The sequence below is a fragment of the Candoia aspera genome, chromosome 2 (genome assembly GCF_035149785.1).
Source record: "Candoia aspera isolate rCanAsp1 chromosome 2, rCanAsp1.hap2, whole genome shotgun sequence".
Classification (NCBI taxonomy): domain Eukaryota; kingdom Metazoa; phylum Chordata; class Lepidosauria; order Squamata; family Boidae; genus Candoia; species Candoia aspera.
In genome coordinates this window covers 247,393,877-247,419,865 of record NC_086154.1, presented here as the reverse complement: position 1 = coordinate 247,419,865, position 25,989 = coordinate 247,393,877, and the positions used below count along the sequence as shown (strand labels likewise).

General features: G+C 38.8%; 1 protein-coding gene across 1 annotated transcript in view; it reads right to left on the bottom strand.

Annotated features, from left to right (window-relative positions):
* Positions 1-25,989, bottom strand: part of NUP155 (nucleoporin 155) — a 47,815-nt gene that overhangs the window by 9,961 nt on the left and 11,865 nt on the right. The window contains exons 5-24 of the mRNA XM_063295735.1: positions 22,520-22,612; positions 21,998-22,164; positions 21,148-21,253; positions 20,740-20,813; positions 20,132-20,223; positions 19,922-20,019; positions 18,861-19,013; positions 12,015-12,115; positions 11,419-11,589; positions 10,325-10,435; positions 8,344-8,438; positions 7,515-7,603; positions 6,802-6,864; positions 6,549-6,699; positions 5,656-5,722; positions 4,175-4,293; positions 3,453-3,556; positions 2,240-2,373; positions 1,682-1,873; positions 446-584 (exon numbers count right to left, since the gene is read on the bottom strand). Of these exons, the coding sequence (XP_063151805.1) occupies positions 446-584; positions 1,682-1,873; positions 2,240-2,373; positions 3,453-3,556; positions 4,175-4,293; positions 5,656-5,722; positions 6,549-6,699; positions 6,802-6,864; positions 7,515-7,603; positions 8,344-8,438; positions 10,325-10,435; positions 11,419-11,589; positions 12,015-12,115; positions 18,861-19,013; positions 19,922-20,019; positions 20,132-20,223; positions 20,740-20,813; positions 21,148-21,253; positions 21,998-22,164; positions 22,520-22,612 (2,319 nt within the window). The remainder of the gene's footprint in view (positions 1-445; positions 585-1,681; positions 1,874-2,239; positions 2,374-3,452; positions 3,557-4,174; positions 4,294-5,655; positions 5,723-6,548; positions 6,700-6,801; positions 6,865-7,514; positions 7,604-8,343; positions 8,439-10,324; positions 10,436-11,418; positions 11,590-12,014; positions 12,116-18,860; positions 19,014-19,921; positions 20,020-20,131; positions 20,224-20,739; positions 20,814-21,147; positions 21,254-21,997; positions 22,165-22,519; positions 22,613-25,989) is intronic.

Here is a 25,989-nt window from a genome sequence, read left to right as displayed (position 1 = left end):
TAACTCTGAAATATTACAGTAGTAGAGCAGTGTTTCTCAACCTTGGCAGCTTTAAGATGTGTGGACTTGAACTCCCAGAATTCCCCAGCCAGCATGGCTGGCTGGGGAATTCTGGGAGTTCAAGTCCACACATCTTAAAGTTGCCAAGGTTGAGAAACACTAGTAGAGGCAGAGCCAAGTTTTTCTTCCCTGAAACCAACCATCTAGTGGTTGGAGTTGAAGCCATAATGGATAATGGACCACTGGACAACATTAACAAGGTGACAAATTCAGGTATTTTGTTTCTCTATTGTTTTTTAAAAAGTCTTGTTAGTTGAGTAACTCTTATTAGTTGCTTCTGTACTCTTGTTAGTTGCTTCTGTACTGACACATTTTATTATTCTTGCAGAAGCTGATATGAAAAGACATTGATGTGGAAGCTTATTAACAGACAACTGCATCTCACCTTGCCTATACTGTACACAGATGTTGGCGAGATCCACCTGAGTGCTGATTTTTTGGTATTCTTTCAATGACTCTCTTAACATTTTCTCTTTTTCTGGCTTGTTCTGAACTTGTCTGGACCTTTGCAGTAGTTCATTTGCCTAGAATAACATAAGGAGACATCAAATTTTTCATTCTGTATTGGAGTTTGAGCCCCTTGCCTGAAAGTCAATTTCCCACCATAGAAAAGTATTGGAGAAGATTCTGGTAGCATTGTTCTTTCACACTGTAAGATTTAAAAAAGAAAATGAAATGGAAATTTATATATTTTACATTTAATAAATACCTGTTGTGAGTCACACATTTCTCATACAAGTGATAAACTTCATTACAGTCTGACCAGCATATGTTGATACATGTGTATACAGTTCATAAACATAATAATTAAAAAGAAAGTTAAAAAGAAAAAGGAGGGGGAGAGGATAAAATTTTGAAGGTATCAAAGAAATGCAATTTTATTAGACAGTATTTGCTGCGTCATCCTCATGGGAGTGAGGCAAAATTTGGCTACATTATGGGTAATAGTGGTCTTAATGATCTGCTAGAGGTAGATGTACCAGTGATCATCTCTCTGGGAATTCTTTTATGAGGAACTGAATTAGTACATCGTGCAAGCTTGAGTAGAAATTACAGTGCAACAGGATATGCTGCACATCCTCTATGGTGTGGGAGTCACAGGGTCAAAGTCATTTGTGGAAGGGCACTTTTGGGGATTTACCATCAGTGACTGAATTTAGCCAGATCAATGCTCTGTGATGTCTATACTTGATTAAGGATTAGCAATAATCAGATGGATTGATGGAAAAGACAGTCTCCAAGACTTACGTTGCCTTGGTGCTAAACTAATACCTTGTTGCCATCCTGACTCAAAGATCCTCTCCTTCAGTGAGCTTTTGGCTTGATCATCCCATCCTTTGTTTTGCCTCATTAGAGAAGCCATATGCTGCCAGTTCTTCTGTCACATACAAATGAATTTCTATACAACCTTGTGATAAGGTAGTATGTCTTAACATTCAACTGTTTCTTGGGTAATCAACTTAGTTAATGAATGCATTTTGTGAAAAACAAGTCATTTTGTAGTACTTTTAAAAAAAATAACAGTTCAATCTTATGCATACCCTCTTCAGTAATAAATTCCTTACCTATGATTTATCCTTACCTATAGTTAGTTTAAATAAGCTACGCTACTCTCAAATACCTTAGAACAGATGGCATCATCCGTGCTGTAGAGTAGTGGACAAATGTCTTGTAAATGTGAACTGATGCCATCAACAGCTGCATGGTCTCTGATGTAGCAGTTGATAAGGGAAGCAATGAGGGCTCCAGTTAGTTCTTTATCTCGAATGACCAGGTCTCTGAAAGTAGTAACCTTCAGATGTTCTTGAAACTCCTTTAAAAAAAAGCATAACCACATTTCTACTGCAGCTCAAATAGCTTTATATACCTTAAGCAGATATCCTAGTGTATTTATAGTAGAGAAACTGTTTAAGAAAGATGATTTACAGCACATACTATCTTGTTCTTAAATATGTACTGTATATATATTTAAAACTGGTTTAATTATGCTAGCAGAAAAACTGACATAGCCACTAACCACCCTCTCTTTTATTTGTGTTCTGATAAAAATTAAATTTGACACATAAATAAATCCATTGTAATTTAAAATACATTCCAAAAACTTTTCTAGATTCTTAGGATGGCTAAGTGCTACCTAATACCAAAACCCACATAAAAAAGAAATGAAACTGTTACGTACCTTCGGTAGCTCACCTACAATAATATTGAACTGATGTTCACAAAGAAGCTTCCACAGAGCCAACGCTTGGCAGGTTTTTCGCACCAGCTGCTGGATGCCTTGTAGGGAAGCTTTCTCAGTTAACTGTGCTTCTGCTGCAAAATGGAAAGAATGCATTGCTAAATTAAAACCGATCCATTTCCTCCCCACTGAATACCCATTCAGGTCTTTCAGCTTTTTGTTTTCTGGTTGTGCAATACCAACAAAAATAACATGGCTGCAGGGCCCTCTGCTAAGTTAGTTCTGCTTAAGGGGCATCTTCCATCCCTTAAGCACATTTTATTTAGTTTAAGTCATCCATGTGGTAATGCAGTGCAGTAAACTTTCAACTACAGTGATTCGTGCATGTGCAGTGGGATCACCAAAAAGGGCCTTCTCTGCGGTCGCTCCCTCCCTGTGGAACATCATTCTCCTGGAGATTAGTTTGGCCCCCACCTTGATGCTTTTCCAAAAGGCCCTAAAGACGTGGTTTTGTCAGTGGGCCTGCGGACCCCCGACTGAGATGGAGCTGATCAAGTGGTTGGTTTGATTTTGTTTGCTGCCACTGCGGGTTGTGTATTGTGTTTTTATGGTAAGCTGCCCAGAGTCACCATGTGTGAGTTGGGTGGCCTTATAAATTTGTTTAATAAATAATAATAATAAATAATAAACTTTAAGTAAGTGTTTCTCAACCGTGGCAACTTCAAGCCGTGTGGACTTCAACTCCTAGAATTCCCCAGCCAGCTACATGGCTGGCTAGGGAATTCTGGGAGTTGAAGTCCACACGGCTTGAAGTTGCCAAGGTTGAGAAACACTGACTTAAAGTAATGGGAAGATGCCCATTAAAGCTGTATGTCCTTTAAATCTGATTTTACCATGAATAAAATGATGAATGTATGCCTAGGAGAGAAACAAAGAGTGTTCAGACAATTTTTGTCAATCATCCAGTCTGGTAAATTGAGGGGTTACTTTAGTCTTAACCCAGATTTCAAAATATTTCTTGGACGTTTGGCAAATGTTGATCTCACTAACCATTATGGAGATCAATCTCTTTTGGAAAAGAGACATTTCTTCTCTAAATGTCAATCCTTGAGAAATTAAACACAATTTTCCATCAAGGCTAGAAAGATTTTCCTCTCATTATTTTTTTTGTCCCTTGACAAAAATATAGGACAGTATCAAAACTAAAGTTTACCATGGAACTTTCTCTGAACTTCTTGCTGCATTTGCTGAGAGCTTCCAACCTCATACTGCATCACACCAAGCAAACGCTGCTGTAGGGTAGCAGGGGTGATGAAACTTTTTAAAGAAAACAGATGCAACCATGTAAACAGCGTGCTAAAATTATAATGGACAGATGTAGCAGAAAGAGGTTAATATCCCAATGATATTAACTAGCTAGCTAGGAATGATGTCAGTGTCAGGGCCAACAAAGCTTGAAAACAACAGGTTGGGAAAGGCAGCTTTAGTCACTGAAACCCTACTACGCCAAGTGCTGGTCAGCAAAACTAGCAAACAGCAAGGACAGAACTGCATGCAAATATTAGCAGATATCCTGGTGTATTTATAGTAGAGAAACTGTTTAAGGAAGATGATATACAGCACATACTATCTTGTTCTTAAATACATACTGTACATATTTCAAATTGGTTTAATTATGCTAGCAGCAAAACTGACATAGCCACTAACCACCCTTATATTTGTGTTCTGATAAAATTAAATTTGATACATAAATAAATCCATTGTAGTTTAAAATTTACTTTACTGTAATTTCAGCTGGCATTAATATGTATAAGTTCATTTGAAAAGTTTTCTATGGAACCACATCAGCTTACTTCAGAAACTGAAATTGCTAAAAGAGAAGTTAAAACCAATGGCTTCTTTGAGGTCTGTTGCGATGAATGCAAATCATCTCACCTGGGATTTCTAAGAGATCCTACTGCTGCAAAATGGGAATTCCTATCTAAAAATTCCTGCAGCCCTTTTAATTCCTGTAGCACTGATTCTAACAATTGTGGGGGAACACTGCTTTCAACCTAAATGAGAGAGAGAGAGAGAAAAAAAAGAAAAAGGTTTAGGTTTAGGTTCAAATTACCTGCAGGTCCTCCTGTTCCCATACATTTGGTCCCATACCCTTAGATTCTCAAAGGGCTACCTTCAGCAGACCTTGCCACAAATAAACATTCCATTCTGCTTTTTCCAGGCAGGGCCCTTAGTATAAAATAAAGAGCTGCTGGAATTGAGGCTGGACTGTTCCTTATTATGCTTTAGAAGGAGGATTAAAAGTTTTGACTGTAGCTTTTTAAAAAATAGGTTTTCAAAAAATATTCCAGTTTTTATTACTGCTTTAGTATTAAAAATTACTGCTTCAGTTTTTATTTTTAATACTGCTTTAGAATTTTAAATGGTTTTAGAATTTCATATGTGCAGAACTGCTGCAATGGATGGCATATATATTTATAATAAAATAAAATAAATAAAAACCAAGTTAGGAAAGGAGGAGGTAAGGCTTCTGGCTAAGAGCACTCTGTCCCTTCTAACGTAGCCTGCTGGATGAGGAAGTAAAGGAAAAGAGCGTGGAGGTGGGCCAAAGAAAGAAAATGTATATCCCAATCACAATGCAGTACCACCCCCACCCTGCTATTGGCTTATGCAATCCCAACCATTGCTTCAGTGAGAATGCAGCCCACAACAGGAAAAAAATTAGCTGGCGTCCACTTTTAGGAACCACATAATATTCTTCTGTCCTCAGCCTGGTCCTTCAAATCCTCCAACGGTGCACCCATCACTGTTGTAAACAAGGTCATCCACCTTGATGCTAGCTGTCCTCTTTCTCTCTTTCCTTCCACCTTTCCCAGCATTACAGACTTCCCTGGAGACCTAAACTTTCACGCAATGCATCCACAATATAATTTGAGCCTGGTCATTTGTGCCTTCAGTGAGAACTCTAGATTGATTTGTTCTATGATCCATTTGTTTCCTTGGCTGTGCATGGTATTCTCAGGAGTCTTCTACAACACCGAAGTTCAGAAGTGTCAATACTCTTCCTATTTTGCTTTTTCAAAGTCCCACTTTCGCTTCTATAGGCTACATTATAAACTATACATTTTGAACTTCAAAGTCTTGTTTTCAGTTCAAAACCAGTTGTTCCAGTCATCCTGGAAGTGCTCTAAGCTTGAAACAACCCCATTCAGAGGTCAAATACCTATTTCAAACTCAAAACATAGTTGTCTTAAATTCAAAACACCTGAGAAATTGGAACAACTTCTTTGTACTCAATTGCCTTAAACTCAAAATGGAGTATTAAGTTCAAAGCTCTTTAAAACATTTTGCACATCACAAATAAAAACTCTACTAAAAATTCTAAGGAACATGCATTAATGCCCATCATCACTTACTGCTACAGCTTCTCGATTGCCACTCTTGAAAACTCTCTCCACAACTATACTTCCATCCCAAATGTTTCTGGAAAGCAAGAAAACGCAACTGACTTTTTAATGCTATCAGAAATCTACTGTGCAAATTTTCGTATTATTCAAACCAACCCTACCACCAGTCCGCAACACACACAAGTTTAATTTATTGGTAATATATGGATGCTTTTGTCTAATCTTTGCACCGAAAAAGCATTCATGCAGTCATCTTTAACAAATTCTGCATATGGATTTGGCAGTTATTTGTTAATTTGGAATAGGTTTTTTTTTTAATTTACAGATTTAACACTGTAATATGGGCTGGAGCTTTCCCTCTTTTTTTATTCCATAAAAAAACTTAAAAATGTATTACGAACTTTTTCCCCTTTTGTTACCAAATCTACAGGCAAATTATATTATTATTATACTACAGGTAGTCCTCGAATTACTACTGGAATCTCTGTTGCTAAGCGATGCGACTGTAAAGCACGTCACATGACCACATCACTTAGCGACGGCAATCCTTACAGACCCCATTGTCATAGTTAAGCAAGGATCGTGGGTTGTTAAGTGAGCACCACCTTACAACTTCCTGCCAGCTTCCAAAAACCCAAGTCAGTGGGGAAGTCAGCAGGAAGTTGCAAGTCCCAGGGTGCTTGTGTTTGAAACAGGCTGTTAAGTGGCTACTGCCGGGTGGGAGAGGGAGCCACAAATCAGTTTTATTTCTAGAAAACTAGCAGACCATCCTCAGAACAACCAGATCAGTATAAACTAGATGAAAAACAGGAAGTTCTGCTGTTGGTGGAATGTTCTGTCCCAGAACAGTGAGTTTTGCACACCTCTGGTAGGCATTAGGTTTCAAAAAAATGTATACTTACCCTATTATTCGGGAAAAGTATATGCAGACACCATTGTGCTTTCCAGAAAATACTATCTCAGGGCACATCATTCCACCAACTGAAACACCAGGCTGAGTCATATGACCGCCAGCAGGAAATACTGGCGTTGACATAGTAGGAGGCTGTAAACCTGAAATACCAACTCATTATTTCATGATGCAGTTTAATCTTTATATAATAAATCATATACATATATAATAAGGTATATGTTTCAGTAATTAAAAGAAAATACCTTGTGTGGGTGTTGCCAAAAAGCTTGGATTAGAGTAGGGGCTACTAGCAGGCAGAGGGGAACCTAATGCATCAAGATCACAGAGAAAACGCTTTCTGTCAGAAATTTGAACATAACTGTAACAGATTACAGAAGATGTAACCTAGGGTTAGGACATTTTTGAAAGGCACTATTCCCTTTTGAGAAAGATAATCATTTCTTCTCACACCCAATTGGTCACCATAAAAGAACTGTCCCTGGATAGAGTTTTTAAAGTCTAAAGAGACTGCCAAAACTTAAGGAGAGCAAAAAGAATCTGTCCTTGCACTGCACATAGGAATGAAGCAGAAAGAAGAGGAATGTTCAATTTGTACAAAACTATTCATTGCTTTTACTTTTTTAATGCTCATATGGGGAAGGTATGAATATAAAGCAGAGGTATGCAGGAGTGAGTGAGAAGAGAGAGAAAAATACATTTAAGTTGGGGTTTTTCCTGCTAAAACAAGCACTGCTGATTCCTTCTTCTTTAAAGATGGCAGAGAATTCATCTCATTTTTCAAAACTGAACAGGAGTAAATAGATTCTGAAATCAAGCACCACTAAAACTAAAATGAGAATAAATACAAGTTGCAAGATGCTGTAAAATAAGATTTAAAAACAGAAAAAACTCCCAACAAGCAATAATGACGCAACACATGAAAATAAATAGCGCATAAGTCACATTCACTACTTACCAGACAGAACAGGAGAGCCCAATGCTGTTCCAACATTGCTTGGAAGTGGCAGATTAGAGGAGAACCGCATTTGCGCTTCACCACCATATCTGTAATTGATCAGATGAAAACTCATAATACTGCAACCAATTTCCAGATTTTTTAATAGCATCAAGATGTAATGAATATGATGCACTTAAATCAGAAAGCCGATTAGAAAACCTTCATATTCCAGAGATTGAGGGCTGTAGCATTAATTGCCTGGCAGACCGACAGGAAAAACCCCAAGGATTTGCTGGAAACTGGGCAGATCCCTTAAACATCTAGGGTGGACCATCTTAATCAGTCCCCCATCTCTGCAGAGATCAGCAGTGGTGAGTAGCTGTAGGCTGACTATGAGGTAATGACAATAGTCTGATGTTAATGTCCTTCAGATCACATACCATCTGCTCTGACCTAAAAACTGAGATCCAGTGAACATGCTCCTACATCATTGGTGCCCAATCTGCTTTGGGAAAAGTCCATAGCTGTCATGGAGACCATCAATTCCTGAGCCATACCATATTCGCTGATTCATACCAAGCATGCTTTTGCTTCCTTCACCAGGTTTTGGAGGAGTCTGAACTTACTATATATAGCTCTGGCATTAACTAACAGTGGGGCAAGGCCTCCAGCAGAACAGCAACCAGTTCCTCAGGAGGTTAACAGTACCAAAAGAAATAGCACGAGGAAACCATGAAAAAAATAAAATTCACATTTTCAGCCAGAATTCAAAGCAATCCAATTTCTGTTGTAATGCAACAGATTAACATTTATCTTCTGTTCTACTGCAAATATGAACTATTTTTACCTGAAAAATGCTCGAGTAGCCCAGCCAGATACTTCTCTATCACAAGCAGCAGCAGAGCAGGCAAGGATTAGGCAAGTAGCACAAGCCTGTTCTACCTGCAAAAATCATCAGTAAATAGTAAGATAAAATGATAGGTCTACTTGTATAAAATATAGATAGTCCTTGATTTACAACCACAATTGGGACCAGAACTTCCATCGTTAAGTGAGGGGGTGGTTAAGTGAGTCACAACCAATTTTATGTCCTTTTTTGCCATGGTCATTAAGCAAATCATGCAGTTCCCCACTGATTTTGCTTGTCGGGAACCGACTGAGAAGGTCGTAAATGACCATGTGACCCTGGGACGCGGCAACCATTGTTAATACATGCTGGTTGCCAAACATATGAATTTTGATCATGTGACTGTGCGGGGGGGGGGAACTGTGACAGTCGTGTGAGGACCAATTGCAAGTCACATTTCCCAGTGCTGTCATAACTTTGAATAGTCACTAATAAATGGTCGTTAAGTCAAGGACTACCTGTTGTCATGTTAAGAATTAAGAGCCATTTAGGTTAGTAAGGAATAATCTACATCCAAGCCTTTGGCAAGGGAGAGGGACAGCCCCTCACTTCATCACACTTGCCATCTTTTATCTTTATCTTTTATTGTAATTACTTCATCTGATTGTTGTGAGCTGCCCAGAGTCATTGACAGTTGGGCCACATACAAGTTTAAATAACAACAACAACAATGCCATACATATGAATTCCAAGTGAGTTCAGTGGGGCTTAATGACATAGAGTGCAAACTGAAACTTTTCTCCTCATCAATGGTATAAATCATGGGATCCTTGCTAAGGTTTGTAAACACACCAAACTGAACTGGTATAGTTTTTGTGTTGAAATACAAGTAGGCATCCAAATAAAGAAAAATGGCCGTTCTTAATGCAGTAAAAATCCTACTAGCCTCAGGAGGAATTACTTTCAAGGACTATTTTGAAAGAGTTTGCACAGCTCTAAATACAGTAAATAAATGAAATGGTGTAATTGACACAATATTGCTGGGAAACATTTCTAAAAGAATTCACAAAGTTGTTTTGTACTTTTTTGTTCTAACATACATTTCTATTTAAACAGAGGCATCCTTTTTATGAGTAAAAGAGTCAACAAAACATTGACTCTTTTTAACTATATTATTTTGATAGTTGAATGTGATGTTGTCTTCTCAAACTTCTGAGTAAGTCTGAATTTCTCACTAAATCCAAAGCAACCAAGACCAAAATGGTAATTGATATGTGAGGATTTAACTCCCCTCAGAGAAGGAGCCATTAGTCAACATAATTACATGGGAATGCTAGTACTTTTTACCCATTTGTTCAACGCATTTCATAAAATAATTTATTATAAATATGGTAGAAACCATTAAGATCAAAATTAATGAATTCATAGTGGAGAGTTAATTGCCATGTTTCGAACAGCTAAATTAAGCCTACGAACTAGACTAATATTCATCTCCAACCTTGTAAGAAGTGTTCAGCTGGCTACTGTTGTGGGTAAAATAGTATCATTTTCTTTAATAACAAATGTTAAGCTTGTAAATTACAAATATTGTGAAGAAGCTGAAGCTATTTATAATCTTGTATATCATGGTGGACTAAAATCCAATATTCTCAGAACAACCCCAGGCTTTATATTATAACAACAAACTGAGCTTTGCTAAAACACTGGCTTGCTTCATAGAATGTGTTCTTTTTTCATTATTTTGTGACTTCACAAGTCACAAAGTCACTTAATTATTTGGTTTAAGTAAGGTACAATAACTGTTTCCGTGTATCAAGTTAGCCTTCTAGGACTGAAGGTCACAGCTGTGATTGCTAAGCCAGCAACAATAACAAATATCAGATGAATGGCAAATGTTAAGACCTGGGATAGAAAGCAAGCTCTTGAGAACAATTAACAATGATGCACGAATCATCTAAGAAAGTAAGTTAAGAATTCTTACTGGATGAAGTTTAAAAAATCTGTCAATATCTTCTCCATCACCTCCTGCATTGCACACAAAGAGATGTCTCAGCTGATCTACTGGTCTGAGTTTATGAAACATAAAACTCCCCTAAAGGAAAACAAAAGTAGCAAATTTCTATAACATGTTTACAGTTCCTAACTTATTTGATTTCACAAAAATCATGCATTAGGCACTTCATTAATAATTCCATTTTACAAAACTGGAGAATATTGGGTGAAACAGTAGCACCCCCCATCAGTAGGGGCCAGCTTGAAACTCATACTAAAACATGCAGCTGTAGTACCTAACACACTGAAGCTAAATTAAGCCCTCCCACCCCACCCTATATCTATTTGCAGGCATATACATCTAATCTTTCCCCAATCCTATGCAATTAAGGGACAGCACTCCTAGGTCAATTGGTGCTAGAGTTACAAAGCCCAAATCTAATTCTTAAAAAGTAAACATTTTCTTTTTCAGAAAACTTTAGCTTATAAGATAGACTACAAGCATATTAGCTTTATTCTGCATCTGTTGTACTTAATATATCAAGTAATAGCTAATACATCAAAGGGTCTGATAATTTATAACTCTGACCAAATTTCTTGGGAATGGCATTTATGAAGCTCAAGGAAGAGCTTCTTCTCAACCTTCTTAAATGTAAATACTTCTGAATAGTTTCAGGGGAAAGCATTCAAGAAAGAGATCTTTAAAAGTCTAAATAAAAAACCTTCAAACAACTAAGAAACTACATACAAATGTAGTAAGCTACTACTGCAGAAAATTGGTAATGCAGATGAGTTCTTGCACATAACACTATTTCTTCCCAATGCATTTCAATTAAGCCAAAGGGAAGATGTCAAAATAATTCCATGTTAGATCAACAAATACATCAGTATGGAATAGTGCATTCTGAATAGTGAGACTAAGTGATTCTGAAAAGAGCACATAAAGTGATGTTTCATTTTTTACTGTCAAACTTTGCACTGTATTATTTTATGGCATATGCAGCAGACACACATGCACACAAACAACTCAGATTACTCAGAGAAACAGTGGTGAAGACGAGCAGTAACAACTGTACTGCCTACCTGTGCTGACAGCAGAACAAATTTCTTTGGTGGTAACATATGCTGCTGCACAACTACAGGGTAGTCTGTTATTGGAATTAAATCTTTATTCAGTGGTGTTAAAATCTTAGGAACTTTCTGTTCATCTATTGCAGAAAGCGCCCAAGAATGCCCATCGACTGGTGTTTTTGTCTGAAACAAAAATGTAAATAAGAAATTAAACAAGCATGACTTACAACTCAACCTTTTACCTCACCCAAGATGAAACCCAGTCAACAGCTCTTAATAGACATCTTTTCTGTCACTCTTCGTGAAGCCCTTTTAAACCAGAACTGAATCAGAATACCTTTTCATCAGGCAATAAAGTCAACAATGGATTTAAAAAAAAAATTAAAGATAGTATCAGCAAAGGGCAGATCTGTCCATAACCTGGGATATGGTTATTGCACTGGAAGGAGGTTAATGTTAAAAAGGGGAATAAGGTGGCGATAGATTTGAGGAGTAGGGAAAACTTAAATGAACAACCAAATTAAGAAATATCAAGTTGAAAGAAATGTAGATTCTCTGTTACAAATGTTGCTTTCAAAACAACAATGTAGCATGCAATGTAAACTTACCTGGGTTTCCATCATTGGCTTTTGGAAAGGGAAAGAATCATGATTAATACACCACAGGATATCATTATCTTCATTTTCTGAAGCAGCCATTAGGAGAACACCTGATAGGAAAATATTTATTTTTACAATGGAGAAAGAGGAATCTAAACCACCCGAAGTTAGGATTTAATATCCCTCTAACTACAAGGTTAACTATCCAGTTTTGGCTTTATTTAAGTCTGAGATCCCATCCCAAATTATCTCCAACTTTAATATAAAAATGACTAGTTCCTCTCTACTTCTGATTTCTAACTATCAAGGACCCTCTTTTGCAAAGGGAAAAGCTCCATTTCTTCTCTGAGCCAGTACCCGGTTATACTACAGAATGACAATTAAATGCTGATTCATCACTTAAACATCACCAATTACTTTTCTGCACACAGCTATGTTTATCACCTTCTATGATGAAGAGCTCTGGAAAATCTGAAAGTTTGCACACTTAGTTGTAAACAAATAGGCTTGATATTCACCTAATAAGGAACTTGGATTGGATGCAAAAGTGAGTTTCCAGTACAAAAGAAGTAAGTTAAGATGGTTTGGTCATCTAGAGAGAAGAAATGAGGATCGAACCAAATAAAACAAAGGAAGGAAGGCTGGCTTTGCAATAGGTTGAAAAGGGTTATATCCCTTTCAAGACTGATGCCAGCCCTTTGAGGAAGGCCAGGTCAAGAAACAGGCCCATCAAGGATTCCAAGAATGCTCTTTATTGTAGTAACCTGAAAAACAGAATCCCAAAAGCCTGTCCAAGTTTCTTTGTGCCCCATCTTATAATTTAAAAAAAAAAAATCAAGGCAGGGTTACTCTGAGTTTCTGTCTCTTGCTTCTATCTTCTGACGGTGTAATCTTTTCTCCAACTCCCTTTTTAACGGCTTCCTTCTACAAGGTCAGCTCTACATTCTTTTACAAAATCCAGTACATGAAGGGATACATGGACACAGTGGAAGTAAGGATAATTTCCAAGAACAGGGAGGTATGGAGAGGCGGATGGGGTTACATAGACTTAGTGAGATTTCCTTCTCTCCTGCCTTTTACTTTTCCATCCTTTCCATAACGCTGCTTACACTGAAAAGGAAGTCTGATGGGCATGTATTTGTATATAGGGATTCTGGAATTTTTCATCGCAACCTATTTGTTTAATTTCTCAGAATGTGGTAGATTCAAATACTGAGGTTAAATCTGACATTTTTTCACTTTCTATAAGACAAAAGAGTTACGTTACGGGGTTTGCAACTGTGCCTTGCATGCAGCCTGCCCCCCCCCCCAAATTTTAGCATGATTTTTGCAGTTTTCTCCCCAATATTTTAGGAATGGAAATGGAAAACCTCTACCATTTTCATCTTTGATCCCACTCCTAAACAACCTAAATTCACATAAACAACCATTTTGCTGCTGAATGTCAGCAGCGTAATTTTGGAAGTTTGGGGAAGTGGGAACATTTTGCCTCCCAAAGATTTTGTTCACACTCCCCAACTTGCTTCCTTAAATGATAAACATGCATACATTAAAAAAATAAACCTTAAAAAGTTGGCTCCACGGCTTCCAAAGATGTCACCAGAAATGTTAATATGTTTTCTACTACAGGTTACTATGGTCACTAATCATTTTGGCTGGGTGAAGAGGTTGAACTTAATTGTCCTCTTTTCGGATGTTAATTTTTGCACCCGGGGAGAAGAACTTGCCTGGACTTGTTTTGGTTTCAGTTTCCCTTCTGTGTAGGCATGTAGAGAGTTAAGCAGGTCTCACTGAGAGGCTGTAAATATGTTTGCTTTCTGTAAATAAAATTATTTTTATGGAAATGCCTGGTGTGTGACTTTTCTGATCTCTCCCTCCTAGGCTTTCCTAGCAATCTGTTAACAGGTTATGGGCCCAGTAAGCAGCCCAGTAAAACCCAGTAAGAAGCCCAGTAAAACCCAGAGAGAATAGAGAGATCAGCTCCACACCTCATGCACAATTTAAAGGCAGGTAGCAAAGACCTGTGAAGATTTTCTTTGGAGCCGCCTGGAGATTTTCCAGCAACTGCCGGTCTACAGGACAAAGAAGCCAGCTGAGGTGACTTGCAAAAGAAGGAAGAAGCCATGGCTACCTCCCAGCCCTCAGCGATGCCTCTGGAGTGCCTATCAGAGACCAACTATTTGAATTGGACCCTGAAGATGGAGATGTATCTTCGCAGAGAGAATCTTTGGCTGCCAATTGGTGAGCAAACCCCCCAAAATCCCAGTGCTGAATGGCTTAGGCAGGATGAGTGGGCTAGAGCCACCGTTATCCTGGGAGTTGAGGACAATCAGCTAGTCCATGTGCGAGGCATGCAGTCTGCAAAGCAACTTTGGGACGCTTTGAGAGACTTGTATGTAAAGGCAACAGCAGGGAGTAAAGTTACCCTGACAAAAAAGCTATACAAAGCCTACCTTGCAGAAGGAGATAGCCTTCCTGAGCACCTGCATTATATTCAGCAGCTGTTTGTTGAGTTGCAGGAGAGAGGAATGGAATTTACACCTCTCACAAAACCCTATATCCTCCTGTCCTCACTGAATGAAATGTGGGACACGCTGATTTGTACCCTGGAGGCTATGCCTGAAGCAGACCTCGCCCCATCGTATGTTACACAGTGCTTACTCGCTGAATGGGAGAAGAAAGAGGAAAGATCCCCCCCCCATCTCTTCTGGAAAGCTGCAGTACCAGAAAACAAGGGAAAAGAAGGGAAAGGAAGCTGAGGCCCAGCACTAGCCAGCCAACAATGCTTCACCTGTGGTTCAGCTGGACATTTGCAGAAAGACTGTGCCTTGAGACCCAAGAGTAGAAAGACAGAGAAGAACACAAGGGCAACACAGAAGAAGGCTCTTCAGACAACCCAAATTGCACAGGTTGCTGAGGAGGGTAATTCTGATGTATGGGTGTTAGATTCTGGGGTCAATTGTCATTTATGTAATTGTAAAAGCTCTTTTGTGTCACTGTCTAAAACTGAAAGACAAAGTGTATCTTTGGCTGATGGGTCTGTGACCAAAATTATGGGACAAGGTGACTTGTATTTATCCTGCTTGGGAGAAATGGTAAAAGGTGTGTTGTATGTGCCAAATTTACAATCAAACCTTTTATCTGTGGCACAATTGGCTGCAACAGGGTATGTCATAACATTTAAGAAAAATGGCTGTGAGATACGTAAAAATGGGAAATTGTGTGCTACTGGTATATTAAAAGACTCCTTGTACATTGTGCAAAATGCAAGGAAGCCAAGCTGCAAGGCTGTAGTTGGCAACATGCCATACCATGACCAATGTGTACACCTGATGCACAGATTTGGTCATGCTAATTTCAAGTATATAGCACAAATGCCACAGCTGTGTGCTGACCTAAAGATAAAACCCTGTGACAAATACTTAGACTGTGTAGTTTGCAAAGAATGCAAAACACTAAAAGCTCCTGTGAGTAAGCACAGTGACAGAGTTACAACTAGACCTTTGGAAATTGTACACTCTGACATTATTGGTCCTTTTGCTCCAAGTCTTGGACAAGCAAGGTATGCAATGACCATCACTGATGATTTCTCAAGATACACATTTATCTACATCTTAAAACATAAAGATGAGGCATTTGAGAAATTCAAAAGTTTTGTGACATGGGCAAATAGAAAATTCCCGAGGCCTGTATCTGCACTCGAATGTGATAGAGGAGGAGAGTACCTTTCTCACAAATTCAAAAGGTTCCTAGTGGAAAAGGGGATAGAACAAATTCTTTCTAACCCTTACACCCCTCAGCAAAATGGTGTTGCTGAAAGAAAGGGCAGAACCTTGCAAAATGTGATGGAATGCATGCTTAAAGATTCACATTTATCTTTTAAGTATTGGGGAGAGGCAATATCTACTGCCTGTTATGTACAAAACAGATTGTATAACTCTGTGATTCAGGACACTCCATTCCATTTGTTTTATGGTGTGAAACCAAAGGTAAACCACCTTAGAGTGTTTGGTAGCACTGCTTGGCTTCATATTCCAAAACAACAGAGAAGGAAAGGAGGCCCCACAACAAAGAAAGCCACCTTTGTTGGCTATGAACAAAGCCAAAGGAGCTACAGGTTCATAATGGGAGAGAAATTAATAATTAGCAAAAGCACTTCTTTTGCTGAACAAAACTGGGGGAGATTAAATTCTAGCTCTCCAGTTGATCTGACCACAAGAGAACAGCAAGGACTTGCTGATAGTGATCTTTTGCCTGATGAGGACATTAAACCAGAAAAGCAAACTGAACATCTGTCTGATGAGACAGATGCTTCTCAGGAAAGTGATAGGAGTCAAAATTTAAGCCCTGAATTACCTCGCAGATCTAAGAGGAGTAATAAAGGTGTTCCTCCATCATGTTTTCAGGCTGAAACAGTAAAGGCTTTTCACATATTCACAGAACCTGAGTCTTTAGAACAAGTGAGTGCTTTACCACCTGAGATTGCACAAAATTGGCATTCTGCCATGCAACAGGAGTTAGCATCCTTGAAAGAAAATAAAACATGGAAACTGGTAAATCTACCTCCCAGTCAACGCTGTCTAGGTTGTAGGTAGGTTTTCAAACTGAAAAGGGATGCTGATGGCAAAATCCAAAAATATAAAGCAAGGTTAGTTGCAAAAGGGTTCACTCAAAGGAAAGATTTAGACTTTGACAAGACTTTTGCACCAGTTACTAAAGGTGAATCAATTAGATTACTGTTAAAAATTGCTGCACTCAAAGGAATGTCAGTTCACCACTATGACATTCAAACTGCATTTCTCTATGGTGATTTAGACCACAAATTATACATGCAGCAACCCCCTGGCTATGAAAAAGGGGAGAATCTAGTCTGTGAACTGCAGAAGTCAGTCTATGGGTTAAAACAAGCTGCTAGATCCTGGAACCAAAAATTAGATGAAAAACTGCAGAATTTTGGTTTTGAAAAAGGAAAAGCAGATCCATGTGTATATATGAAGGAAGACAAACAAGGCTGTATGTATCTGCATTTATGTTGATGATTTGCTGCTGTTCACACCAACAGAAAAACAAAGGCTTGATTTTGAAGCCTGCATGAAAAGCCATTTCATATTAAAAAGCCTTGGAACTGTAACAAATTACCTAGGTTTGGAAATACACAGTGAGAAGTATGGTAGCTTTTTGTTAAACCAACGTAGTAAAATTCAAAAGCTCCTACAGGATTCTAATATGCAAGACTGTAAACCAGTCTCTACTCTGATGATAACAGATTTTCAGAAAGATATAGGAGAAACTCAATTAACTGAGGCAGAGAAATATAGATCTGCAATTGGAAGTTTACTATACATTGCAAATCACTCTCGCCCAGATATCTCAAATTCTGTGGCCATTTTAAGTAGACAGGTAGAGAAGCCTACATCTACTGGAAAAGCAGCATTGAAGAGGTTAATGAGGTATTTGCAAGGAACAAAGAATTATTGCCTGAAGCTAAATGCCTCTGGAACTGAGAAATTGCAGGCTTTTGCCGATTCTGACTGGGGAGCAGATGTCAGTGACAGGAAATCCACTTCTGGGATTTTAATTCAATTTGCTGGATCTAGCTTAGGCTGGCATTCTAGAAAGCAAACACCTGTTGCTCTTTCCACTGCAGAAGCAGAGTTTTATTCTCTAACACAAACCTGTAATGAGGTTATATGGTTTAAACATTTGTTAAAAGACATAGGCATGGAAGTGAACCAGCCTATAACTGTCTATGAGGATAATCAAGCTTGCATTGTTATGGCAAAATCTGAAGCCTGCAAAAATAGGACAAAACATATCGATATTAGTTATCAATATATCAAAGATATGATAAGCAAAGGAGAAATAATGTTGAAATATTGTGAATCAAAAGACATGATTGCTGATATTTTAACCAAACCTCTTGCTGTACCAAGACACAAGGAGTTAACAAAGCAAATTGGTTTGCATCTTATTCTGTAGTATAAAAAGGGGAGTGTTAATATGTTTTCTACTACAGATTAAGGTTACTATGGTCACTAATCATTTTGGCAGGGTGAAGAGGTTGAATTTAATTGTCGTCTTTTTGGATGTTAATTTTTGCACCTGGGGAGAAGAACTTGCCTGGACTTGTTTTAGTTTCAGTTTCCCTTCTGTGTAGGCATGTAGAGAGTTAAGTAGCTCTCACTGAGAGGCTGTAAATATGTTTGCTTTCTGTAAATAAAATTATTTTTATGGAAATGCCTGGTGTGTGACTTTTCTGAACTCTCTTGGGCCAAAGGCTTTCCTAGCAATCTGCTAACAAGAAAGCCTTTTTTTTTTTTACAGGTGTTCATTTAATGAATAACATGTTTTCTTTCAGTCTCAAAACAAAAACACTGTGTTTCTGCCAAGCAGAGTAACAAGACAAAAACCTTGAATTGTTCTGGGTTTAGGCCAAAAGAAAAATTTGGACAGTTCTTGTGGAAAGAGGAGGTTCACCACTCCCACTGATGCCCAAGAGCATCATATCCAAGCAGCCAGCCTACTGCCCCCCCCCCCCACTGCAATCTTCCCACTGACTTCCCCCCATCATCAAAATCCTTGGCTTTTTTCTGCTTTCACTCAGCCCCAAAACCTTTGTCTGGAACACATGTCTCAGGCCCATAACTAGACCAAACAAAGATTTCAGTCTGAACACAGACCACACACAACTAGTTTTCCATGCTCGGAATAAATGGTGCATGGAATCTTTTGCACATCCCTACCTCTGTGGTGTTAAAAGGGTCAGAGGCTGAACTGAGGTCCCCATCTTTCAAAGGTTACTCACCCCGCTCTACTGGATTTACAATAATGAACACTTGCCATCTCAAAATTTACCTTTGCTATATAAAGCTCGATGCACCTTTGACGGCTTTTCCACGTTAGAAGCTGCAGAAAATCCTGGGGGTAGGCGGATGTGAATCAATGTTAAAGTTGAAGGGCGAGCAAAAGGGTGCTTAAATGGACATACACTAAAATACATCCGTACACCTACAGAAAAAAGGATGTGACTGTATGTTAGCAACATTAATAGGTTTGACAGAAAAAGGTAAGCCAAAAGGATTTTGTTAACTGTCATACATTAATAATACTGCAGAAATGAGACCTGTATCTACACCCTGGTGTGATGGGCGAGGTGATTTCCCCCCCACTTTTTAAAATATACAGCGTACACAATCTTTACATGGATTGCAGCAGGGTGAAGAAAGAAGCAATCATTTACACAAAGATGAAGAAAGATCAAAGCTTTACTAGATATTATTCCCAAGTAGGATGATGTTACAGGCAAGGCTAAGGGAGATCTCTCATACTGTCAAGAATGGCTCAAGTCATCTGGTGAACAGATGTTGGAACATAGCACCTCTAAACAGATGGAACCATTCCTGTGATTTCTGCCAAAATACCCAATAGTCACTGTAGAACTTTACTTTATAGCCATATTTTAGCTTAAACACCATTTCTTTAACACAGAAAGCTTCCTGCCTCCATGTCTTGATAGCTTTCTCCCCTTCTCTCAAGGCTAATTCGCTGCATCTCTATGTTTCTTCTGGGTTCCTTGCCCCTTAACTTTCCCTTTTATAAGCCTCTTCCCATTTCTACATCTGGATTTCCTTTCAGCCAAACTGACAAACTTTTGTTCCCTTATTGAGCCATTTTCAAACTGAATTATTCCAGTTATCATTCTACATTGGCCATTATGTACTGCTCTATAAGCATAATATAACTCAGATATATTTAAGATCTAAAAGACATCTAATGCTTTGTAAATATTCAGCTGTTTCAGATTTTACTGAAAAATGCCTCACCAGAATAACTAAGGCAGAATGTGAAAGTCTTACAAATTCTATACTTTCCACAATCATGTATTAGATAAATAAGATTGGATACTGAATTCTTACCTGCGTGACTGACTGCCAGTAGCTGACAATCTATAGACTCAGGATTTTCAATCACCGCAATCTGAACAATTGGTTTAAACACAGAACGGTCGATGGTCCTAAAAGAAAATCAAAAGGGCGCCTGAAGTATTTTATTGTGTAAACAAAATTATCTCAAACAAACAAGACTGCCGGGTCTTCAGGCACAGCTTCTTAGGACAGATAATTTACCTGGCAACCTTTCCAGCTGCAGACACAATAGCATTCTGGGAAACGGAAGCAACTCTCACCATCCCTTGGCCATTGGGACCTAAATCATAAACCTGTAATTTAATTATATTGTTTTTAGTGGATTTAAAATATAGTCACCTACAGTTAATTCCATGCTGCAAAGTCTTGCTTGCATATAATCAAAGAGAGCCCTCAACAGAAAGGCAGTATCCATGCTACGTGGCCCACAGGAGGAAAGCATAGGAGGACCCTCTTGAACTGAATGCAAGCGGAATCATAGAACAGGCTTATACACAAAAAAACAAGACCACCAAAGGAAAGGGGACATTCAGGACGAAGGACACAGCAATCCTGGAGATGTACTGCAGGCAAGTCCTGCAAATTAATAGCCAAGAGACGGGAAGAGCATCAAAATACATAAAAAGCATCAGGATATATAATGGAGGAGCCTGTAGCAAATTTATATGGTGCCTAGATTTCTACCATTGATTTTGCATTAACTTCAATGGAATTTAGGCATAAAAACAACATGCACTGGACTGACAATGTATAACACTAGAAACTAAACATTTAAAATCACAAATAATCAGAATATTTAAAAACCATACCTGTATTACCCCTTTTTCAGAGCGTGTATATAAAATGTTTCGGGAGTTGTCAATGGCTATTTGAACAATGGGATCTATAAAATGGATTTTAAAATTCAGAATTATTTGTTGAAGACCTATTTTTATTTTGGAGCTTATTTGAAAAAGAGAGGCTTTTATTTATAACGTGATTTGCTTCGCTTGTCTAAACCAATTGCATAGCAATTGTATCTAACCTCAGAATCATTATCCAAGGATTTTAGTAGAGTACTCTTATTACGTTAAAGAGAATTAAAATGATAGAAAGTAATAATTTAGAACGTAAAATAAAAACAGCTAGTTGGGCCAGATGGGCCAAGCATATGTACTGTATTATCTACCACAAATATATTGATGTTTTATTCTTACTATAGATTTTTCATCACCTACCATCTTCTGAGAATGTGAACTGCAGTAAAGATGGAACAAGAAAAGAAAGGGTGCTCTTTGAATGATTGATCTTTCTACAGCGCTGACTGAACCAGCCTGCCTCTGCCTACAAAAATAAAAATTCATTAACATTAGGCAATTACGCAAATCAGTAGATTATTTTATTAATTCATTTGGTAAACTCAACTGTTGAAAAAAGCAAATTATACTTTTAAACAGGGGAAATCAGCAGTCATCCTCCATGATATTTTAACCAAGGCTGACCCAAAGATCCTTTCAAGGTATACAAAACAGAATTGCACACTTTATATGTTATGTTTCTCTTCTGGATTCTGCATGAGAAGTTTAACATTTGTGAATTTAAACTGTGACATCTCTGTTGACAAGCATCATTAAATTTCTGTTCAAAGCTTCAATAGCTTGTCATCCCTGCTGAAGTAGTAAGTAATTTTTAAGGACAGTTCAGTGCTATCAAAGATCTGTTTGTAAGCCTGAAGTTTCTTTATAATTTTATAAATCCAAATTTTTACTCCCCTGCACCAAATCTCCAATCCTAAGTATACATGATAATATTTTTGCCAGAAAAAGCAGTTTAATCTCTGCAGCATTAACCTCTGTGAAATCCACTAGGGCAACTATTGATATTAAATACACTTCTAAATGTTTTGTAGTTGACAAAAGTCTGCAGATTAAGTTTAAAATCACTGAAAAATCTCTTGCTGATAATCTCTTAGCACGTTCTATTACTTAAACAAAAAACATTTCTTTTCCCCTATGATCCTTAAGATCTTTAAAGCCAGGAATTACTGCATTTTTAAACTGAAGAAATACAACTTCAAACTTTGCTTGCCTGGTAAGCAACTTCATACAAACAACCATCCTTGCCAGCCATAAAAATGCGCCCATTTTCAGAAGAGGTTATAGTCAGCAGATACGTGTTATCAGTAGGAAGTGAGTAAAGCGGGTCAGGAAGAAGCTGCATTCCACCAGACATACTATCGTTGAGGGTTCCAGAGCCTAAAGAGACAAATTATTACTGTTTTGCTTGTTTAAACACTTTGATATTGCAGTAAAATTACTCCAAAAAACAGCAAGAATTTCATTTATGTATTAGAAATTATTATTTTCTCTCAGTAACCCACTGAAGAGTTGACTGAGGAATCTGTTGTTAAGCTGCAGTCTTAAGTGACAGCTTTAAGATCAATGTCTGTGTTAACACACACATTTTCATGGGAGTGTCAGATTTCTACCCTAAGCTAAAGGCAGCAACATTTAATCCCAAACAAGCCAAAAGCAATTAACATAAACCAGTTTCAGTTTCCCACCGGAGTAACACATTCCTTTAACCTGAACTTGTATAAAACTGACTTACCTGCTTGGAAGGTAGCATAGCTGAGTCCTAAAATTACTATATCCACAGGAGTAGCTAAGACCAGCAAGTGCCGTATATGTGGCTGAAAGATTCCTGTGAATAATAATAATTAAAAAAAACAAACAATAAAACTTTTACATCAAGTTTTTCACTAACAAAACTATTATCCAAATCTAGAAATAAATAGTGGTCTCTATATCAACATTAAAACCGCGGAAAGTCATATACTGCACACTGGTTTGAAGAAGGGAACTTTCATAACAGCTGGTAGCCTGCAATATTATTGCGAGCCTGTTGTTGTTTATTTGTTTAGTCGCTTCCGACTCTTCGTGACTTCATGGACCAGCCCACGCCAGAGCTTCCTGTCGGTCGTCAACACCCCCAGCTCCCCCAGGGACGAGTCCGTCACCTCTAGAATATCATCCATCCATCTTGCCCTCGGTCGGCCCCTCTTCCTTTTGCCCTCCACTCTTCCTAGCATCAGCATCTTCTCCAGGGTGTCCTGTCTTCTCATGATGTGGCCAAAGTATTTCAGTTTTGCCTTTAATACCATTCCCTCAAGTGAGCAGTCTGGCTTTATTTCCTGGAGGATGGACTGGTTTGATCTTCTTGCAGTCCAAGGCACTCTCAGAATTTTCCTCCAACACCACAGTTCAAAAGCATCGATCTTCCTTCGCTCAGCCTTCCTTATGGTCCAGCTCTCGCAGCCATATGTTACTACGGGGAACATCATTGCTTTAACTATGGGGGCCTTTGTTGTCAGTGTGATGTCTCTGCTCTTAACTATTTTATCGAGATTGGTCATTGCTCTTCTCCCAAGGATTAAGCGTCTTCTGATTTCCTGGCTGCAAACAGCATCTGCAGTAATCTTCGCACCTAGAAATACAAAGTCTTTCACTGCTTCTACATTTTCTCCCTCTATTTGCCAGTTATCAATCAAGCGGGTTGCCATAACCTTGGTTGGGTTTTTTTTGAGGTTTAGCTGCAAGCCAGCTTTTGCACTTTCTTCTTTCACCTTCATCATAAGGCTCCTCAGTTCCTCTTCTCTTTCAGCCATCAAAGTGGTATCATCTGCATATCTGAGATTGTTAATGTTTCTTCCAGTGATTTTAACTCCAGCCTTGGATTCCTCAAGCCGAGCTTGTCGCATGATGTGTTCTGCGTACAAGTTGAATAAGTAGGGTGAGAGTATACAGCCCTGCCGTACTCCTTTCCCAATCTTAAACCAGTCTGTTGTTCTGTGGTCTGTTCTTACTGTTGCTACTTGGTCGTCATACAGATTCTTCAGGAGGCATATAAGATGACTTGGTATCCCCATACCGCTAAGAACTTGCCACAATTTGTTATGGTCCACACAGTCAAAGGCTTTAGAATAGTCAAGAAAACAGAAATAGATGTTTTTCTGAAACTCCCTGGCTTTTTCCATTAACCATCGGATATTGGCAACTTGGTCCCTAGTTCCTCTGCCTTTTCTAAACCCAGCTTGTACATCTGGCAATTCTCGCTCCATGAATTGCTGAAGTCTACCTTGCAGGATCTTAAGCATTACCTTACTGGCATGTGAAATGAGTGCCACTGTTCGATAGTTTGAACATTCTTTAGTGTTTCCCTTTTTTGGTATGGGGATATAAGTTGATTTTTTCCAGTCTGATGACCATTCTTGTGTTTTCCAAATTTGCTGGCATATAGCATGCATTACCTTGACAGCATCATCTTGCAAGATTTGGAACAGTTCAGCTGGGATGCCGTCATCTCCTGCTGCCTTGTTATTAGCAATGCTTCTTAAGGCCCATTCAACCTCACTCTTCAGGATGTCTGGCTCTAGCTCACTGACCACACCGTCAAAGCTATCCCCGATATTGTTATCTTTCCTATACAGGTCTTCCGTATATTCTTGCCACCTTTTCTTGATCTCTTCTTCTTCTGTTAGGTCCTTGCCATCTTTGTTTTTGATCATACCCAGTTTTGCCTGAAATTTACCTCCAATGTTTCTAATTTTCTGGAAGAGGTCTCTTGTCCTTCCTATTCTATTGTCTTCTTCCACTTCCATGCACTGATTGTTTAAAAATAATTCCTTATCTCTTCTGGCTAACTTCTGGAATTTTGCATTTAATTGGGCATATCTCTCCCTATCACTGTTGCCTTTTGCTTTCCTTCTTTCTTGGGCTACTTCTAGTGTCTCAGCAGACAGCCCTTTTGCCTTCTTGGTTTTCTCTTTCTTTGGGATGTATTTTGTTGCCGCCTCCTGAACAACGTTGCAGACTTCTGTCCAGAGTTCTTCCGGGACCCTATCTACTAAGTCCAGTCCCTTAAATCTATTCTTCACCTCCACTGCATATTCCTTAGGAATATTAGTGAGCTCATATCTAGCTAATCTGTGGGTCTTCTCTAATCTCTTTAGTCTGATCCTAAATTGTGCAAGAAGAAGTTTGTGATCTGAACTACAGTCAGCTCCAGGTCTTGTTTTTACCGACTGTATAGATGACCGCCACCTTTGGCTGCAAAGGATGTAGTCAATCTGGTTTCGGTGTTGTCCATCTGGTGAAGTCCATGTATAAAGCCTTCTCTTAGGTTGCTGGAAGAGAGTGTTTATTATGCACATTGAGTTGTCTTGGCAAAATTCTATCAGCCGATGTCCTGCTTCGTTTTGTTCTCCCAGGCCATGCTTACCTGTAATTCCAGGTGTCATTTGACTGCCCACCTTAGCATTCCAGTCTCCCGTGATGGAAATAACATCTCTTTTAGGCGTGTTGTCCAGTAGGTGCTGCAGATCCTCATAGAACTGCTCTACTTCAGCTTCTTCAGCATCTGTGGTTGGGGCGTATATTTGGATCACTGTGATGTTAGATGGCTTGCCCTGAATTTGAATTGAGATCATTCTATCGTTTTTTGGATTGTATCCAAGCACTGCTTTAGCCACTTTACTATTAATTATGAAGGCTACTCCATTTCTTCTGTGGTCCTCTTGTCCACAGTAGTAGATCTGGTGGTCATTTGATGTGAAGTGGCCCATTCCAGTCCATTTCAGTTCACTGACGCCCCAAATGCCTATATTTAATCTTGACATCTCACCAATAACCACATCCAATTTGCCCTGGCTCATAGATCTTACATTCCAGGTTCCAATGGTGTGTTGATCCTTAGAACATCGGATTCGCCGTTCACCACCAGCACTGTCGGCCGCTAGCCGTCCTTTCAGCTTTGAGCTAGCTGCGTCATCACGTCTGGGGCTAGTTGAACTCATCCTGTTCCTCCCCAGTAGCATTTTGACCATCTTCCGACCTGGGGGTCTCATCTTCCGATGGTATACCGCCATATCTCTGGTTGTACTGATCCATTTAGTTTTCATGGCAAGAATACTGGGGTGGGTTGCCATTACCTTCCCCAGAGATCGCATTTAGTCTGACCTCTCTGTCATGACCCTCCCATCTTGGGTGGCCCTTCACAGTTTAGCTCATGGCATCATTGAG